This window comes from Chiloscyllium plagiosum, unplaced genomic scaffold (assembly GCF_004010195.1).
Source record: "Chiloscyllium plagiosum isolate BGI_BamShark_2017 unplaced genomic scaffold, ASM401019v2 scaf_60, whole genome shotgun sequence".
In the NCBI taxonomy this organism is placed as follows: Eukaryota; Metazoa; Chordata; class Chondrichthyes; order Orectolobiformes; family Hemiscylliidae; genus Chiloscyllium; species Chiloscyllium plagiosum.
In genome coordinates, this window is record NW_025215370.1 from 58,075 (window position 1) to 77,627 (window position 19,553).

The 19,553-nt window shown below is 54.4% G+C and overlaps 1 protein-coding gene across 4 annotated transcripts in view; it reads left to right on the forward strand.

Annotated features, from left to right (window-relative positions):
- The first annotated feature begins 8,153 nt into the window (after positions 1 to 8,153).
- Positions 8,154 to 19,553, forward strand: part of LOC122548314 (multiple epidermal growth factor-like domains protein 10) — a 27,099-nt gene continuing 15,699 nt past the window's right edge. The window contains exons 1-5 of one of the 4 annotated variants that reach the window (XM_043686839.1): positions 8,155 to 8,285; positions 11,583 to 11,690; positions 12,081 to 12,182; positions 13,525 to 13,625; positions 17,827 to 17,919. In XM_043686839.1, the coding sequence (XP_043542774.1) occupies positions 11,584 to 11,690; positions 12,081 to 12,182; positions 13,525 to 13,625; positions 17,827 to 17,919 (403 nt within the window). In that variant the 5' untranslated portion in view covers positions 8,155 to 8,285; position 11,583. Of the gene's footprint in view, positions 8,286 to 11,582; positions 11,691 to 12,080; positions 12,183 to 13,524; positions 13,626 to 17,826; positions 17,920 to 18,688; positions 19,461 to 19,553 lie in introns of those variants that run through there. The other 3 variants (XM_043686842.1, XM_043686841.1, XM_043686843.1) reach the window with 3 other exon arrangements.

Here is a 19,553-nt window from a genome sequence, read left to right on the forward strand (position 1 = left end):
AGCGCTGACCCTCCGACAGCGCCCGCTCCCTCAGCGCTGACCCTCCCACAGCGCCCGCTTCCTCAGTGCTGACCCTCCGACAGCGCCCGCTCCCTCAGCGCTGACCCTCCGACAGCGCCCGCTCCCACGGCGCTGACCCTCTAACAGCGCCCGCTCCCACAGCGCTGACCCTCCGACAGTGCCCGCTCCCTCAGCGCTGACCCTCAGACAGTGGCCGCTCCATCGGTGCTGACCCTCCCACAGCACTCGCTCACTCAGCTCTGACCCTCCGACAGTGCCCACTCCCTCAGCACTGACCCTCTGACAGTAGCCCCTCCCTCAGTGCTGAACCTCCCACAGCACCCGCTCCCTCAGCGCTGACCCTCTGACAGCGCCCGCTCCCTCAGCGCTGACCCTCCGACAGTGCCCGCTCCCACGGCGCTGACCCTCTGGCAGTGCCCGCTCCCTCAGCGCTGACCCTCCGACAGTGCCCGCTCCCTCAGCGCTGACCCTCAGACAGTGGCCGCTCCATCGGTGCTGACCCTCCCACAGCACTCGCTCACTCAGCTCTGACCCTCCAACAGTGCCCACTCCCTCAGTGCTGACCCTCCCACAGCACCCGCTCCCTCAGCGCTGATCCCCTCCAACAGCCCCCGCTCCCTCAGCGCTGACCCTCCGACAGTGCCCGCTCCCTCAGCGCTGACCCTCAGACAGCGGCCGCTCCATCGGTGCTGACCCTCCCACAGCACCCGCTCCCTCGGCTCTGACCCTCCGACAGTGCCCACTCCCTCAGCGCTGACCCTCTGACAGTGCCCGCTCCCACGGCGCTGACCCTCTGACAGCGCCCGCTCCCTCAGCGCTGACCCTCTGACAGTGCCCGCTCCCTCAGCGCTGACCCTCAGACAGTGGCCGCTCCATCGGTGCTGACCCTCCCACAGCACCCGCTCACTCAGCTCTGACCCTCCGACAGTGCCCACTCCCTCAGCACTGACCCTCTGACAGTAGCCCCTCCCTCAGCACTGACTCTCCGACAGTAGCCCCTCCCTCAGTGCTGAACCTCCCACAGCACCCGCTCCCTCAGCGCTGACCCTCCGACAGCGCCCGCTCCCTCAGCGCTGCCGACAGTAGCCCCTCCCTCAGCACTGACCCTCCGACAGCGCCCACTCCCTCAGCACTGACCCTCCGACAGTAGACCCTCCCTCAGCACTGACTCTCCGACAGTAGCCCCTCCCTCAGCACTGACCTTCCGACAGCGCCTACTCCCTCAGCACTGACCTTCTGACAGTGAGACTGAGGGGCATGGGGGGGGTTCCATGCTGAGGGAGATGCTGTATCTGCCCTCTGGGAGTGGGTGTAAGTCCCCCAGGCGAGAGATGGCCATGGGGTTGGTGGGGGCACACCCGCTAAATCCCAGGCCCCGTGTTTGTCCCTCAACCACTTTCCACAGCTGATGTGGCTCGGCTTGGCACCCCTGGGATCTTGCTGTGCTTTGCCCGTCTCTCAGAGTCCCTAATCTCGAGCAGGGTGGTGCAGAGGGTCAATCCCTCAACATTATCATCATCGGGGTTGTGGGATGTGTCCAGGTGCTAGTGGAATGCTATCGCTCGTGGCCTCCTGGAACAGGGAGAAAGCGGAGGGAACTTTTTGCATTGATGTGTGTTGTCCTGTGTGAGTGAACTTGGCACAGTGAGAACTGTTGGCCATTTTCCAAATATTCTTTGACGATAGGTCGAGGGGCCTGTTTATTGTGAGGGCCGAAAACCAAATATAAACACGGCTTCCTTACGATGATGGTTGCGGCCTAACTCAGGAAATGCTGTTTGAAGCCCTTTTGACCTCCATGTTTTAAGCTGTTTCCAGTCCCCCTCTTCCCCGCTACACGCCGCTCCCAGGTCACACCACCAGAGAGAAGCTCCTTTATATTTTTAATCCATCATTGTTGAGCCCCTAGTTTCCTCAGTCTCCTGCTCCCCCTGTCCAACAAATCACCATGGAAACCGGGCCTAACCACGCCTGTGTGTCAATCTCAGAGTGCTGCACTGTTGGTGAAGCAGCATTGAGGGAGCGGGCGCCGTGGGAGAGCCAGTGCTGAGGGAGTGGGCACTGTCCGAGGGTCAGTGCTGAGGGAACGGGCACTGTCAGAGGGTCAGTGCTGAGGGAGTAGGCACTGTCGGAGGGTCAGTGCTGAGGGAACGGGCACTGTCCGAGGGTCAGTGCTGAGGGAGTGGGTGCTGTCGGAGGGTCAGTGCTGAGGGAGCGGGTGCTGTCAGAGGGTCAGTGCTGAGGGAGTGGGTGCTGTGGGAGGGTCAGTGCTGAGGGAGCGGGTGCTGTGGGAGGGTCAGTGCTGAGGGAGCGGGCACTGTCAGAGGTTCAGCACTATCATTCAGAAACAGAAGTTAAACCCAATCTTCCACCTCGTGTGATAAAGCTCCCACTGGATCCCTATTGAGTTTTGTGATTTATTCATGGGATCTCGAAGACCTCCATGTGTCAACCCCAATCTGTAATTACTTCTTCCACCAAGTGTCTTGTTCAGTGTCGACTCCATCGCTGTGTGTAGGGTCTGCAGTCAGCTGTAGGCCCAGCCTGGTTAAGGATGCCCCCATTGGTTACCTCCACAATGGTGGTTTTTACCACAATCGATGACACCATCCTTCGGACAAACTCCCATATCCGGATTGAATTCATCGAATTTAAATTCTACCCGTATTGGGATTTGAACCCACATTCTGTCGACCTTTGACCTCAGTGATATTCCCAGAAGCCCAAACATGTCCACCCACAAATTGAAACAAGATGGGGGCCCACATTGCGCAGAGCAATACAGCACAGGAATAAGCCCTTTGGCCTACTGAGCGTGGGCCAGCCTTTCTAAACCAGAAACCTTTTTACCTCTCAGCTGACCGTATCCCTCTATTCCCTGCCGCTTCGCGTACCTGCCAAGATGCCGAGGAAAGGTTGCCATCGTATCTGCCTGTGCCACCTCCTCTGGCAGCGCTTGCCGGCACTCACCACCTCTGGGTTAAGAAACAACTCACTCCTTTCACATCTCCTCCAAACAGTTCCCTGTTTTACCTTGAAGTTATGTCCCCTAGTCATTGACATTTCTACCATGGGGGAATAAGGACTCTGAGTCTTGACCTCAGCATTGCCCCACTCCCATCACCTTGCAAACCCCGCCCCCCCCCCCAGCTGTCACCCCTTTTGGCACCAGCGGGTGTCCCCTCAGGGAGCACTGTCACTCTTTCCTGGCTAGGCTGGATGTCAATTGTTGATGCTTGACTGAGGAGCATGAGGAAGGCTTAGGGGTGGGGGTGGGAGGTAGGAGGGGACTCGGAGACACGGAAACTCCAGCTGCTTCCCTCTTGAGCAGCTGCACTCGCCTCTACTCCGTGGCCTCTTCCTGTGCACATGGTGGCCAACGCAATCAACACCTGCGACTCTCCCCTGTCCTCCCCTCCCAGGGAACTGAGGCAGAAAATAGCACTCATTCCCGAATCACAGCGCCAGCTCCCTCAGCGCTGACCATCCAACGGTACCCATGCCCTCAGCGCTGACCCTGACAGTGTCCACTCCCTTCGCACTGACCCTCTGACAGTGCCTGCTCCCTCAGCACTGACCCTCCAACAGCGCCCCCTCCCTCAGCGCTGACCCTCCAACAGTGCCCACTCCCTCAGCGCTGACCCTCTCACAGCGCATGCTCCCTCAGCACTGACCCTCCGACAGTGCCCGCTCCCTCAGCACTGACCCTCTGACAGTGCCTGCTCCATCAGCACTGACCCTCCAACAGCACCCACTCCCTTGGCACTGACCCTCTAACAGTGCCCACTCCCTCAGTGCTGACCCTCTCACAGTGTATGCTCCCTCAGCACTGACCCTCCGACAGTGCCTGCTCCGTCAGCACTGACTCTATATAGCACCATGTCCCTCAGCGCTGACCCTCTGACAGTGCTACTCCCTCAGCACTGACCCACTGAAAGTGCCTGCTCCCTCAGCACTAACCCTCCGACAGTGCCCACACCCTCAACACTGACCCTCTTACAATGCCCACTTCCTCAGTGCTGACCCTCTGACAGCACCCACTCCCTTGGCACTGACCCTCCAACAGTACCCACTCCCTCAGGAATGACCCTCCGACAGTACCCACTCCGTCAGGACTGAACCTCCTATAGTGCCCACTCCCTCAGCGCTGACTCTCCAACTGTGCCCAATTCCTCAGTGCTGACCCTCCGACAGTGCCCACCCCTTCAGCACTGACCCTCCTATAGTGCCCACTCCCTCAGCACTGACTCTCTGACAGTGCCCAATTCCTCAGTGCTGACCCTCCGACAGTGCCCATTCCATCAGGACTGACCTGCCGACAGCACCCGCTCCCTCAGGACTGACCCTCTTACAGTGCGCACTCCCTCAGTGCTGACTCTCCAACAGCGCCCGCTCCCTCAGTGCTGACCCTCCAACAGTGCCTGCTCCCTCAGCACTGACCCTCTTACAGCACCTGCTTCCTCAGGACCGACCCTCTGACAGTGCCCGCTCAATCAGCGCTGTTCCTATGAGTGCCCACTCCCTCAGCGCTGACCATCTGACTGCGTCCACTCCCTTTGCATTGACCCTCCAACAGTACCCACTCCCTCAGAAATGACCCTCTGACAGTGCCTGCTCCCTCAGTGCTGACTCTCCAACAGTGCCCGCTCCCTCAGCCCTGACCCTCTTACAGTGATCACTTCCTCAGCACCAACCCTCTGACAGTACCCACTCCCTCAGCGCTGACCCTCTCACAGTGCATGCTCCATCAGCACTGACTCTCCGACAGGGCTTGCTCCCTCAGCACTAACCCTCCGACAGTGCCCACTCCTTCAGCACTGACCCTCCTATAGTGCCCACTCCCTCAGCGCTGACCCTCCGACAGCACCTGCTCCCTTGGTACTGACCCTCCGACAGCGCCCACTACAGCTTTCATCCAGGAAATGTCAATTCAGGGGCCACGTGCACAGCTGATCCCACACAGGTATCCCTCCCCTCCCCTCAGTTTCCCAAGGTGTCCTCACTGCTAACATCACTCCTTCCTGGAGTGTGTGTGGGGGGGGGGAAGGGGGGTGCTGAGTGGGGCCTAAACAAATCACATCTTCCTCAACGATTCAGCAGCCCCATGGCCGTTCCCCACAAGAACACTAGACAGATGTCTCCCATCAAGGAATAGAGGAGGGTTTCATAGGGAGGCTGGAGAGGGAGCTTTACTCTGCATCTAATTGTCCCTGTCCTAGGAGTGTCTGAAGCAGATGCTGTAGAGGGAGCTTTACTCTGTATCTAATTGTCCCTCCTGGGAGTGTCACAGTGCCAGGGACTCGGGTACGATTCCCACCTCGGTTGCCTGCCTACATAGAGTTTGCACATTCTCCCCATGTCTGCGTGGGTTTCCTCTGGGTGCTCCGGTTTCCTCCCACAATCCAAGATGTGCAGGGTTAGGGTGGATTGGCCACGTTAAATTGCCCATAGTGATAGGTGCATTAGTCAGAGGTAAATGTAGGGGATTGGGTCTGGGTGGATTACTCTTCGGAGGTTCGGTGTGGACTTGTTGGGCCGAAGGGCCTCTTTCCATACTGTAGGGCACCTAATCTAATCTAATCCCCTCATTTATCTAACACGTCCTCAAACTCCTCTCATTTAGCCAAGACTTCCTTAATCCTCTCATTTTACTAAAATCCTTCAATCCCTCAAAAACTCAAGACTCCCTTAATGCCCTCTCTAACTTGAAACTCCCTCAAACCCCTCACTCAGTCAAGACTTCCTCTGTCCCCTTACAATCTCAAGGCAAGGACTGATTAGGGATAGTCAACTATGGGCTTTGTGCATGGGAAATCATGTTTCATGAACTTGATTGATTTTTCTGAAGAAGGATTGATGATGGCAGAGCGGTAGATGTGATCTACATAGACTTCAGTAAGGCTTTCGACAAGGTTCCCCATGGGAGACTGATTAGCAAGGTTAGATCTCATGGAATACAGGGAGAACTAGCCATTTGGATACAGAACTGGCTCAAAGGTAGAAGACAGAGGGTGGTACATGTATGGAATGAGCTGCCAGAGGAAGTGGTGGAGGCTGGTACAATTACTGGAGGCCTGTGACCAGCGGTGTGCCACAAGGATCGGTGCTGAGTCCACTACTTTTTGTCATTTATAAGTCAGTTCTGCTATCACACGTGCTATTCTCATTTCCATTCTTGTGCTAGCCCACGTCACGAGAAAACTGTGTAATAGCAGCACCATTTGAACTAACGGGGTCAGAATTGCGTTTAATTAAAACACACTTAAAAAGTTCACATAATCGAAACGCTGTCCCCCAATTTTTTAATCGCGCTAAAGCAAGATCGCATCAATGAAATGTGTGTTATAGCAGAACGACCTGCATAAAAGATTTGGATGCGAACATAGGAGGTATAGTTAGTAAGTTTGCAGATGACACCAAAATTGGAGGTGTAGTGGACAGCGAAGAAGCTTACCTCAGAGTACAACGGCAACTTGATCAGATGGGCCAATGGGCTGAGGAATGGCAGATGGAGGTTAATTTAGATAAATGTGAGGTACTCCATTTTGGAAAGACAAATCAGAGCAGGACTTATACACTTAATGGTAAGGTCCTGGGGAGTGTTGCTGAACAAAGAGACCTTAGAGTGCAGGTTCATAGCTCCTTGAAAGTAGAGTCGCAGGTCGATAGGATAGTGAAGAAGGCGTTTGGTATGCTTTCCTTTATTGGTCAGAGCAATGAGTACAGGAGTTGGGAGGTCATGTTGCGGCTGTACAGGACATTGGTTAGGCCACTTTCGGAATATTGCATGCAAATCTTGTCTCTGTCCTATCGGAAGGATGTTGTGAAACTTGAAAGGGTTCAGAAAAGATTTACAAGGATGTTGCTGGGGTTGGAGAGTTTGAGCTACAGGGAGAAGTTGAATAGGCTGGGGCTGTTTTCCCTGGAGTGTCGGAGGCTGAGGGGTGACCTTACAGAGGTTTATAAAATCATGAGGATCATGGGTAGGATAAACAGACAAGGTCTTTTCCCTGGGGTGGGGGAGTCCTGAACGAGCAGGGCATAGGTTTAAGGTGAGGGCAGAAAGATTTAAAAGGGACCTGAGGGGCAACTTCACACAGAAGGTGGTACATGTATGGAATGAGCTGCCAGAGGAAGTGGTGGAGGCTGGTACAATGACAACATTTAAAAGGCATTTGGATGGGGGCGTGAATAGGAAGGGTTTGGAGGGATATGGGCCAAGTGCTGGCAAATGGGACCAGATTAGGTTGGGATATCTGGTCGGCATGGACGATTTGGACCGAAGGGTCTGTTTCTCATGCTGTACATCTCTAAGACTCCCTCAATCTACTCATGAACTGGAGTCTCCCTCCGTACCTCACTATCCCAAACACCCTCAGTCCCTCACTCATTGAAGGATGTGGACCCTCTTGGGAGGGGTCTGTGTGTCACGGATTGAGAGTCGCTCTCATACATGCCCCAGGATCAGTTTGAATCAAAAACTCAACAAATGGCAATCCTTTCATCCTCGGGAAATTCCTTAACCCTCCGGAGATCCCTCAATCCTCAGAGGATCCATTTGAAGAATCACTTGGAATGTGACTCATTTCCCCGGCGAGTCTCAGATTGGAATTCATTGCCCAAACAGGAAGGATCGAGAGTCTACATGTTACTTAGTGTAAAAACACACACACACTCAAATACACAAATATACACACACTCAAATACATAGATATACACACACGCACTCAAATACACAGATATACACACACACTCAAATACATAGATATACACACACACTCAAATACACAGATATATATACACACACACTCAAATACACATATATACACATACTTACACATTCAAACACACACACACACACACACACCTATTGGGGCAGAGAGTGGGACAGCAATGGACCTGACTGGGTGGCTGTGTGGACAGAGGCAGAACACAGCCTCTGCATTGAATGGCCATCTGTTGTGCAGTCTGTAGTTGGGTAGGGGGAGATGGGAAGCTGTCGAGCTGAGGTGATGATTCATTGCCATATGCAGGCTAAGAGTGAAGGAAACGTCCTCTATCTTATCGGCACACGGAGCCCAGGGCTGCGAATTGCTCATTTCCCAACAGGGGAACTGGCAGGAGCTGGGCCCAGAGCTGACAGTTTCCTGTTCGTTCCCAAACTCTCCACACTGTTGTTTTTCCAGGAGTCCGATCTGAGAGACGGACGCCCAAACGGTCCACTCTCTGTCCAGAGAGGATCAGGAACCCAGGAAGGCTGAGAGGTGAGGGAAAACCTCCTCAGATCACCCCCTCCCTATCCCTTAACACCTCCAGACCCGACATCCCTATCTCTGTAATCTCCTCCAGCCCCTTCCACGCTTCCCTGTCTCTGTCACCTCCTCCAGCCCCTACATCCCCTCCCTATCTGTCACCCCCCTCCAGCCCTGACCCCCCTCCCTGTCTCTGTCAACACACTCACAGGCTGTCTGTCTCGCGCACACACACACTCACAGGCTGTCTGTCTCGCGCACACACACACTCACAGGCTGTCTGTCTCGCGCACACACACACTCACAGGCTGTCTGTCTCGCGCACACACACACTCACAGGCTGTCTGTCTCGCGCACACACACACTCACAGGCTGTCTGTCTCGCGCACACACACACTCACAGGCTGTCTGTCTCGCGCACACACACACTCACAGGCTGTCTGTCTCGCGCACACACACACTCACAGGCTGTCTGTCTCGCGCACACACACACTCACAGGCTGTCTGTCTCGCGCACACACACACTCACAGGCTGTCTGTCTCGCGCACACACACACTCACAGGCTGTCTGTCTCGCGCACACACACACTCACAGGCTGTCTGTCTCGCGCACACACACACTCACAGGCTGTCTGTCTCGCGCACACACACACTCACAGGCTGTCTGTCTCGCGCACACACACACTCACAGGCTGTCTGTCTCGCGCACACACACACTCACAGGCTGTCTGTCTCGCGCACACACACACTCACAGGCTGTCTGTCTCGCGCACACACACACTCACAGGCTGTCTGTCTCGCGCACACACACACTCACAGGCTGTCTGTCTCGCGCACACACACACTCACAGGCTGTCTGTCTCGCGCACACACACACTCACAGGCTGTCTGTCTCGCGCACACACACACTCACAGGCTGTCTGTCTCGCGCACACACACACTCACAGGCTGTCTGTCTCGCGCACACACACACTCACAGGCTGTCTGTCTCGCGCACACACACACTCACAGGCTGTCTGTCTCGCGCACACACACACTCACAGGCTGTCTGTCTCGCGCACACACACACTCACAGGCTGTCTGTCTCGCGCACACACACACTCACAGGCTGTCTGTCTCGCGCACACACACACTCACAGGCTGTCTGTCTCGCGCACACACACACTCACAGGCTGTCTGTCTCGCGCACACACACACTCACAGGCTGTCTGTCTCGCGCACACACACACTCACAGGCTGTCTGTCTCGCGCACACACACACTCACAGGCTGTCTGTCTCGCGCACACACACACTCACAGGCTGTCTGTCTCGCGCACACACACACTCACAGGCTGTCTGTCTCGCGCACACACACACTCACAGGCTGTCTGTCTCGCGCACACACACACTCACAGGCTGTCTGTCTCGCGCACACACACACTCACAGGCTGTCTGTCTCGCGCACACACACACTCACAGGCTGTCTGTCTCGCGCACACACACACTCACAGGCTGTCTGTCTCGCGCACACACACACTCACAGGCTGTCTGTCTCGCGCACACACACACTCACAGGCTGTCTGTCTCGCGCACACACACACTCACAGGCTGTCTGTCTCGCGCACACACACACTCACAGGCTGTCTGTCTCGCGCACACACACACTCACAGGCTGTCTGTCTCGCGCACACACACACTCACAGGCTGTCTGTCTCGCGCACACACACACTCACAGGCTGTCTGTCTCGCGCACACACACACTCACAGGCTGTCTGTCTCGCGCACACACACACTCACAGGCTGTCTGTCTCGCGCACACACACACTCACAGGCTGTCTGTCTCGCGCACACACACACTCACAGGCTGTCTGTCTCGCGCACACACACACTCACAGGCTGTCTGTCTCGCGCACACACACACTCACAGGCTGTCTGTCTCGCGCACACACACACTCACAGGCTGTCTGTCTCGCGCACACACACACTCACAGGCTGTCTGTCTCGCGCACACACACACTCACAGGCTGTCTGTCTCGCGCACACACACACTCACAGGCTGTCTGTCTCGCGCACACACACACTCACAGGCTGTCTGTCTCGCGCACACACACACTCACAGGCTGTCTGTCTCGCGCACACACACACTCACAGGCTGTCTGTCTCGCGCACACACACACTCACAGGCTGTCTGTCTCGCGCACACACACACTCACAGGCTGTCTGTCTCGCGCACACACACACTCACAGGCTGTCTGTCTCGCGCACACACACACTCACAGGCTGTCTGTCTCGCGCACACACACACTCACAGGCTGTCTGTCTCGCGCACACACACACTCACAGGCTGTCTGTCTCGCGCACACACACACTCACAGGCTGTCTGTCTCGCGCACACACACACTCACAGGCTGTCTGTCTCGCGCACACACACACTCACAGGCTGTCTGTCTCGCGCACACACACACTCACAGGCTGTCTGTCTCGCGCACACACACACTCACAGGCTGTCTGTCTCGCGCACACACACACTCACAGGCTGTCTGTCTCGCGCACACACACACTCACAGGCTGTCTGTCTCGCGCACACACACACTCACAGGCTGTCTGTCTCGCGCACACACACACTCACAGGCTGTCTGTCTCGCGCACACACACACTCACAGGCTGTCTGTCTCGCGCACACACACACTCACAGGCTGTCTGTCTCGCGCGCACACACACACTCACAGGCTGTCTGTCTCGCGCACACACACACTCACAGACTGTCTCTCTCACACACACTCTCTCTTACACACACTCTCACACACACTCTCTCTTACACACACTCTCACACACACACTCTCTTACACACACTTTCACAGACTCTCTCTCTGACACGCACACTCTCAGACTCTCTCTCGTACACACACTAATGTACACACCCACTAACTCCCAAACCTCTCAAATTCTAACAGGCCCAGACAGCGGGTAAGGCAGGAAGGATGTTCCCCATGATCCGGGAGGGGGAGTCCAGAACCATGGGGGTGGTCATAGTCTGAATGGGACGGAGTGGGACTGAGATGGGGAGAAATGTCTTCACCGTGAGAGTGGGGAGGGGGTACCTGTGGGATTCTCTCCCACAGAAAGCCGAGGACATGGAATGTTTTTGAGAAGGAGTTGGATGGAGATGTTGGGACTAAAGGGATCAAAGTGGGGACTGAGTTGGATGATCAGCCACAATCCCATCGAACGGGAGAGCAGTTTCGAGCAGCCAAATGCTCCCCGCTCCTACTCTCCATGTTTCTGCGTTTGGTATTTGACTCTCTCATCTCTGTGTGTTTCCCTTTCAGGATGAAGCCATTGTGCATGTTGCCCGAGGTCCTCCTGCTCTGCAGCCTCCTCCTACCGGCCTGCCCTTTGAATCCAAGTGACCCTAACGTGTGCAGCCGCTGGGAAAGGTGAGAGGTCAAGTAGACGGCGTCGTGGTTGGCAGGAGGAGGGAGGGGAACTGACAGTGGGGTGGTGGAGGGATTGGGTGAAGGAGTATGTGCGAGTGGGAGAAGGTTGGGGCTTGAGGAGTATCAGAGGTGGGAGTGCAGAGGGAAAGGGACCAATACCTTTCAAATCCATGACCTCTGAACCCGCCTGGAAGGACAAGGGCAGCAGCAGGTACATGGCAACAGCACCAAGTTCCTGCCAAGAGATTTCTTTTCATCCCAGGAGCTACCGAGGAACCTTCAGCCGCTGAAGAACCAGGCCCGGGCCTGGAGGGTCGCCTAGCAACTGTCGGTCAATTAACAACCTGCTCCTCTCTCTCTCTCTTCCATCCCCCCCCCACCACTTTTCAGCTACTCAGTCACCAAGCAGGAGGCTTTGCTGACGCCACACGACGAGCCCTACAAGGAGGACTGCGACGACCCCAGGAGCCGCTTCAGGTGCACCAGACACAAGTGAGAGCAAGAGGCCTGGTTGCGGCCTAGTTGTGAGGCTTCAGTGCCCCCTCCTTCCCCATCCTCCTCTGGTCAGACACGATGTGCGGCCCCGCTTCAGAGCGTCTGCTAACTACTTTGCCGCCTTGTCATTTGGATGCCACCTGCGAGTCAGGAGACTCGGCAACCCATCCGCTCACAGCAAGATCCCACAAGATCTCTCGGATGCGTTCGGTCGAGGGGATTAAATACATCTTGACGCAGGGTAGCGTCCTCCCCACCCAGTGATGGTCACTGTTTGGTTTACAGGTTATGAATTGTAGACTCCCTACAGTATAGAAGCAGGCCCTTCAGCCCAACAAATCCATACCAACCCTCTGAAGAATAATCCACCCAGACCCATTCCCCTACCCTATCACTCTACATTTACCCCTGACTAATGCACTTAACCTACACATCCCTGGGCAATATGGGACAATTTAGCATGGCCAATCCACCCTAACCTGCACATCCCTGGACACTATGGGACACTTTAGCATGGCCAATCCACCCTAACCTGCACATCCCTGGGCCCTATGGGACACTTTAGCATGGCCAATCCACCCTAACCTGCACATCCCTGGACACAAGGGGGAATTTAGCATGACCAATCCACCCTAAACGGCACATCTTTGGATTTTGGGAGGAAACCGGAGCACCCTGAGTTAACCCGCGCAAGCATGGGGGGAGAATGTGCAAACTCCATACAGACACTTGTACTGAGGGTGGAATCAAACCCGGGTCCCTGGTGCCGTGAGGTAGTGGTGCAACCACTGAGCCACTGTGCTGCCCGATTGGTTGCCGGATCTTTTCTCATTGCCTTTGTCACTTGGGCTGGTATTATCCAGGCCGGTCCCCCCAGTCAACATTCTGGGGCCACAGGGCGATTGCAATACTCTCAATTGTCAGCTAAAAACACCCTGTTGGGGTTCACAGTTGGGGTGACCTTTACCAGATGTGGGCCTACACGTGACTCCAGACCACCCCCATGGCGACGTGGTTGATTCTTTAACGCCCCCTGGCCGATGAGGGATGAAAATACATGCTGACCTCACCAGCGACGCCCACATCCTGTGAATCGACCTGCGGCCTGGCCAATCAGAGCGCTGTTGCTAGGCTGAGCTCTCCTGAAACCATGTCAAATTGAGCCACTGTGATTGGCTTTGATGTCCCCGGAAAGTTGCACGGAGGGCAGTCATATGTCTCCCAAAGCCCCTTCCTTACTTTTTTCTTAAGCGGCGGCCACCCTATTCTCGTTTGTGGTCCGTGGTCTAAAACCAACCACGGATTTGGCCATTTCCCACTCTCTCGCCTTCCGTTGCAGGATCAGCTACCGTGTGACTTACCGCGTGGGGGTGCAGACCGAGTATCGCAAGCGAGCGCACTGCTGCCACGGATACTACGAGAGTCGGGGTCTCTGCGTGCGTGAGTAGCCGGATCTTTTACAGCTGATCGAGGGAGCCAGAAGTGGGTGTTGAGGCAAGGGTGTTAGTGCCGTGATCTGCTTGAGGGACAGGGTTGTACAATGGGGGCCGAATGGTCTCATGGCATTGCTCCCCATGAGCTGGGCAGTGGGGTGTGGAGAGAGACAGGTGTTGTCCAGACGGGCAGTGCCAAGGATGAACCCATTGCTACGTTGGCAGAGTCCCTAGAATATGGGAGCAGGAGTTGACCATTCGGCCCTTCCATCTTCTCCACCATTCAGTGGCTGATTGTCCAATTCAATCCCCTGTTCCTGCTTTGATCACTTTAGTCCTGGGATCTATACCCAAATCCTTCTTGCAAACATTCAGTGTATGAGTCTTGATCGCTTTCTGTGGGAGACACTCCCACAAGCTCCCCCCACTCTTTGGTGTAGATATTTCTCCCCCTCGACTGTGACCCCCTGGTTGACACCACTCCCTCCTGGGTCAGCAGAAACATCCATCCTCCCTTCCCCGTGCCTAGTCCTTTTAGAATTTTGCTGGTTTCCAAGAGATTCTCCCCCTCATTCTTCAAAACGCCCGGTGAACACAGGCCCGGGCTCTCTTCAGGGAACAGAGCCAGTCGAAATGCGGAAACGTAGGTCCCTGGTGATCCCCTGTCAGTTCGTGCTTGAGCTGGGAACTTCAGCTGGGACAGATGGTGGTGTAGGCTGGACCCCCGACGAAGAGAGAGAGATTCCTTGTTCAACAAGCATCCCGAGAGAGAAAGAGAGCGAGAGAGGGGGGGAAGATAGAGAGGCTCCATCTTTCATAGGACTCCCTGATGGACAAACAGAGAGAGAGAGAGACTCCCTCTTTTAACAGGGGTCCCTGACACAGAGAGAGAGAGAGAGAGAGAGAGACTCCCACTTTAACAAGGGTCCCTGACAGAGAGAGAGAGAGAGAGAGAGACTCCCACTTTAACAAGGGTCCCTGACAGAGAGAGAGAGAGAGACTCCCTCTTTAACAAGGGACCCTGACAGACAGAGAGAGGGGAGGGAAGAGAGAGGGAGAGAGAGAGACTCCCTTTTAACAGGGGTCCCTGACAGACAGAGAGAGAGAGAGAGACTCCCTCTTTAACAGGGGTCCCTGACAGAGAGAGAGAGAGAGAGACTCCCTTTTTAACAAGGGTGCCTGACAGATAAAGAGAGAGAGAGACTCCCACTTTAACAGGGGTCCCTGACAGAGAGAGAGAGAGAGAGAGAGAGACTCCCTCTTTAACAAGGGTGCCTGACAGATAAAGAGAGAGAGAGAGAGAGACTCCCTCTTTAACAAGGGACCCTGACAGACAGAGAGAGAGAGGGGAGGGAAGAGAGAGGGAGAGAGAGAGACTCCCTTTTAACAGGGGTCCCTGACAGAGAGAGAGAGAGAGAGACTCCCTCTTTAACAAGGGTGCCTGACAGATAAAGAGAGAGAGAGACTCCCACTTTAACAGGGGTCCCTGACAGAGAGAGAGAGAGAGAGGAAAACAGATTCCCACTTTAACAGGGGTCCCTGACAGAGAGAGAGACTTCCTCTTTAACAGGGGTCCCTGATATAGAGTGAGACAGACAGAGAGGGAGAGAGAGAGATTCCCTCTTTAACAAGGTCTCTGACAGAGAGTGAGAGAGAGAGAGACTTCCTCTTTAACAGGGGTACCTGATATAGAGCGAGACAGACAGAGAGGGAGAGAGAGCGATTCCCTCTTTAACCATGGATCCCTGATATATAGAGAGAGAGAGTAAGAGAGACTCCCTCTTTAACAAGGTCCTTGACAGAAAGAGAGAGACTTCATCTTTAACAGGGGTCTCTGACAGAGAGAGATAGAGAGAGTATGAGACTCCCTCTTTAACAAGAGTCCCCTGACAGAGAGAGAGAGAGAGAGAGATGGATAGAAAGACTCCCTCTTTAACAGGGGTCCCTGACACAGAGAGAGAGAGAGACTCCCTCTTTAACAGGGGTCCTAGACAGAGAGAGAGAGAGAAAGAGAGACTCCCTCTTTAACAAGAGTCCCTGAGAGAGAGAGAGAGAGAGAGAGAGATGGACACAGACAGACAGCCCTTTAACAGGGATCCCTGATGGACACAGAGGCGGGGGACAGAGAGGGGAACGGGGGAGAGAAAAAGGGGAGAGTTGAGGAGGGTGTGATTAGGAACAGAGAAAGAGAGTGAGTTAGAGAGAGACACAGAGAGAAACTGCAGGATGGGTGCAAACAGAGATAAGTACAGATATAGATAGAAGGAAAACAGAGTGACGGAGAGTGTGTCACGGTGAGAGATTTACAGAAGGAGAGCTAGGGAAAGAGTATCAGAGAGGGGTTCGAAGGAGACATAGAGAGGGAAAGGCACACAGAGAGAGAGAGAGATATAGAGAGAGATATCGAATGAGAGAATTAGAAAGGGGGTTTCGAGAGAGAGAAAAACAGAGGTTGGAGGGGTGCAAAAAGACAGAGAGAGAGAGAGAGATAGAGAATTAGAGGCAGACACAGAGTTAGAGACAGCCAGAATGAGAGCAAAAGAGAGTCACACTTGAGAAATGAACAGACAGGCAGAGATAGAGGATAGAAATAGTGTAATACATAAAGAAATACGGAGAGAAGGATGGGTTGACAGATCAAGCGAGAGATACTGACTGCGTCTGAGAGAGAGAGAGAGACAAAGAGATACTGAAAGAGAGCGAAAGAAATATGGAAGAAAAAGAGTGAGTGTGAGCAAGGGACAGACACAGGGATACAGAGAGGGGGGACAGAAAAAGAGGCAGAGAGACAGCGAGAGAGAGAGACTGAGATGTAAGGAGGGAAAGAAAATTTGAGAGAAAGATGACAGAAAAAAGAGAGAGAGAGTGATGGAGAAGATGCCATATAGTAAGTGTGTTGTTCCCAGCTCAGTGTGTGTGAGGCCTCAGCAATGCCTGAGCGGGAAAGGTCAGGCCTCAGAGAGGGTAAGCCAAGAGAGTGAGACAACAAGATCATGGCCCCAGTGAGTGTTCCCACATGCCGCACTCACTGAAAATCTCAAAGCCAAAGTTTTCCATCTCGTCTACACATCTCCCTCACATGAAAAACAACCAAACTGTCGAAATGCGGGCAGTGGGGGCTGTAGGCATCTGGAACAGTCAAGGCCCGGCCTCGCGATCAAACCCTGGCCTCGTCTCACAGCAGGCTGGTGTTTCAAAATGGCTGCCCTCACCATCTTCCATTGACATGATCACTGAGGTGTTGATGACTAGAGAAGATGGCGACTGTTTGAGGGAAGGTGGAGGTTGATGCTTGGTGTGCACAGGGTCACCCTTCCCTTCCTTCCCTTTTTCTATTGTAATCCTGCCCTCCGCTGACCCTTGAACTTGAAGCTGCTCAGATGGTGCCTGGAGGCCGTGTTTGATGTCATGAGCGATTGCCTGCCTTGCCTACTTCACAGACTGGCAGAAAGGAGGTCACTCAGGCCATCAGGTCCTGCTAGTTCCATGAAAAAAAATTCTCTAAATATTCCCATGCTCCCCCACACACCTCCCCTCAGCCCCAATGTCTCCTGCAGATCTTTCCCGAATCTCCCCCACTTCCTTTTGAAAGCTCCTGTTGAATCTGCTCCCTCCCACCTTCTTGCAGCCAGTAAAGTGCTTCCTTTTCTTCCAAGGATGTCATAATTTCGGAGGTGCGCACAGCAAGATCCCAAGGGGGGAAGCTTCATGAGGAGACCCCAGATCGTCAAGTTTATTTTCTTTTTCTTTTGGTTGAAAGCCGGGTCAGCTAAATCAATCCCACCTCCTGCCCTGCCAGACTGCACTGCTCCTCATCCCTGTTCTTTAACCGGTACCCACCCAGTCAAGGGACAAAAGGACTTGAAATGGGGTGGGGGAGGGTTCAATGTCCCCCCATTCTTCCCCACCCCCCCGCCCCATCCTTCCCAATCGGCGTCTCATTGTACACTCAAGCGTCGGGGATCTTTCCCTGACCTGGAAGCGGCGCTAGGGCTCTCTTGCAGCTGGAGGATCTTGCTCAGCAAGATCCTGCGAATGTTTCCTGGGAAGGGGGGGTGGGGTTGGTGGAGGGATAAACTACCTCCAAGCCCAAACAAAAGAAAATGTGGGGGTGGGTGGGTGGAATGGATAACGAAGGGAGGGGCGTCACTAAAGGATATAGTCAATTGTTTGCTGGAAGGTTCAGTTCTGTGCCCCTCTCTCTCCAGCTCAATGCGCCCAGGAATGTGTGCACGGCCGATGTCTCAGCCCTGACCGGTGCCAGTGTGCGCCCAACTGGCGAGGGCACGACTGTTCCAGTGGTAAGTCATAGAGATGACCAACAAGTAAGCACACCCTTCAGTCCAACTCATCCATGCTGACCCAGAGATCCCAAATTGTATTCTATTTACCAGCATTTGGCCGTTATCCCTCTGTACTGTTCCAAAAGGGGCATTGGTCAGGCCGTGGAGACCTAAAAAACAGGCTATTTGGCCCTTCAAGCATGCTCCTCCATTCAACAGCATCATCCTGTTACCCTTTGGTCCTGAGGTCTCAATCCTACTCCTCCTTGAAACCATTCATATATTAATCATAGAATCCCTACAGTATGGAAACAGGCCCTTCGGCCCAACAAGTCCACACCAACCCTCCGAGCTGTAACCTACCCAGACCCATTCCACTACGTTTACCCCTGACAAATGCACCCAATCTACATATCCTTGGACACTACAGGACAATTTAGCATGGCCAATCCACCCTAACCTGCACATCCCTGGGCACTACAGGACAATATAGCACGGCCAACCCACCCGAACCTGCACATCCCTGGCACTACGGGACAATTTAGCCTGACCAATCCATCCTAACCTGCACATCCCTGGGCACTATGGGACAATTTAGCATGGCCAATCCACACTAACCTGCACATCCCTTGGCACTATGGGACAATTTTGCATGGCAAATCCACACTAGCCTGTACATCCCTTGGCACTATGAGACAATTTAGCATGGCCAATCCACCCTAACCTGCACATCCCTGGGCACTATGGGACAATTTAGCATGGCCAATCCAACCTAACCTTCACATCCCTGGACACTACGGGACAATTTAGCAAGGCCAGGAACATGGAATTGAGGTTGAAATTGGCCACGTTCCTAGATCCAATATGGCAGAGCTGTGCTGAGAGGCTGGCTCCCACAGGTGTTGGCGAGGGTTGTGGAGGGGAATGTCTTGGGTCAGCTGCTTGACGTGGAGGTCAGGGAAAGGGCAAAGCAGTGAGGAGGTTTGTGGCATGGCCTCCCGGACAGGTTCCAACTTGGGTTGGAGGGCAGAACGCCAAATGAAACTTGACACAGCAGGACATGCGAGCAGTCGTGCTGGAGTTGAAGGAGCGTGGTGGAGGAGCAGAGACCGAGAGAGGAACTTGTTTTTCAAAGAGTGAACCATTCAAGATGTAACTCCTGCCTCCCGCTGGTCTAGCTTTCCCTGCTAGGGCCGGCTCTCCCTGAGGGAAGTGTGGCTCACTCCTCAAGGTCAAAGGCTGCTCTCTTCCCACGGCTTACAAGCTCTCCCTTCACTCACCCCCTCCCCCCACGGGACGTGCTGTGAAGAGACGGAGACCAGATGTGTGTGGCCAGGCATGGAATCTCTGGAATTCTCTGTCCCTCTGCTCAACTCTGCAACTTCCCAGCACCCGGCCAGACACACGGTTCGGAACGGCACCGGAATCATTCCAGAACATTCTCCATCTGCTCGGAGACAAGACTCTTCCTATGATCCTTTGCAGCACCCACTCCGCACCCCCGCCAACCCCCACTCCATCTCTCGTCAGTCAATTTTTCAGGCGTTGTTCAGAAATTGGTGAGAGACTCTCAATATCAGTATGGAGGGAGCGGGCGCTGTGGGAGGGTCAGTGCTGAGGGAGTGCCGCACTGTCGGAGGGTCAGTGCTGAG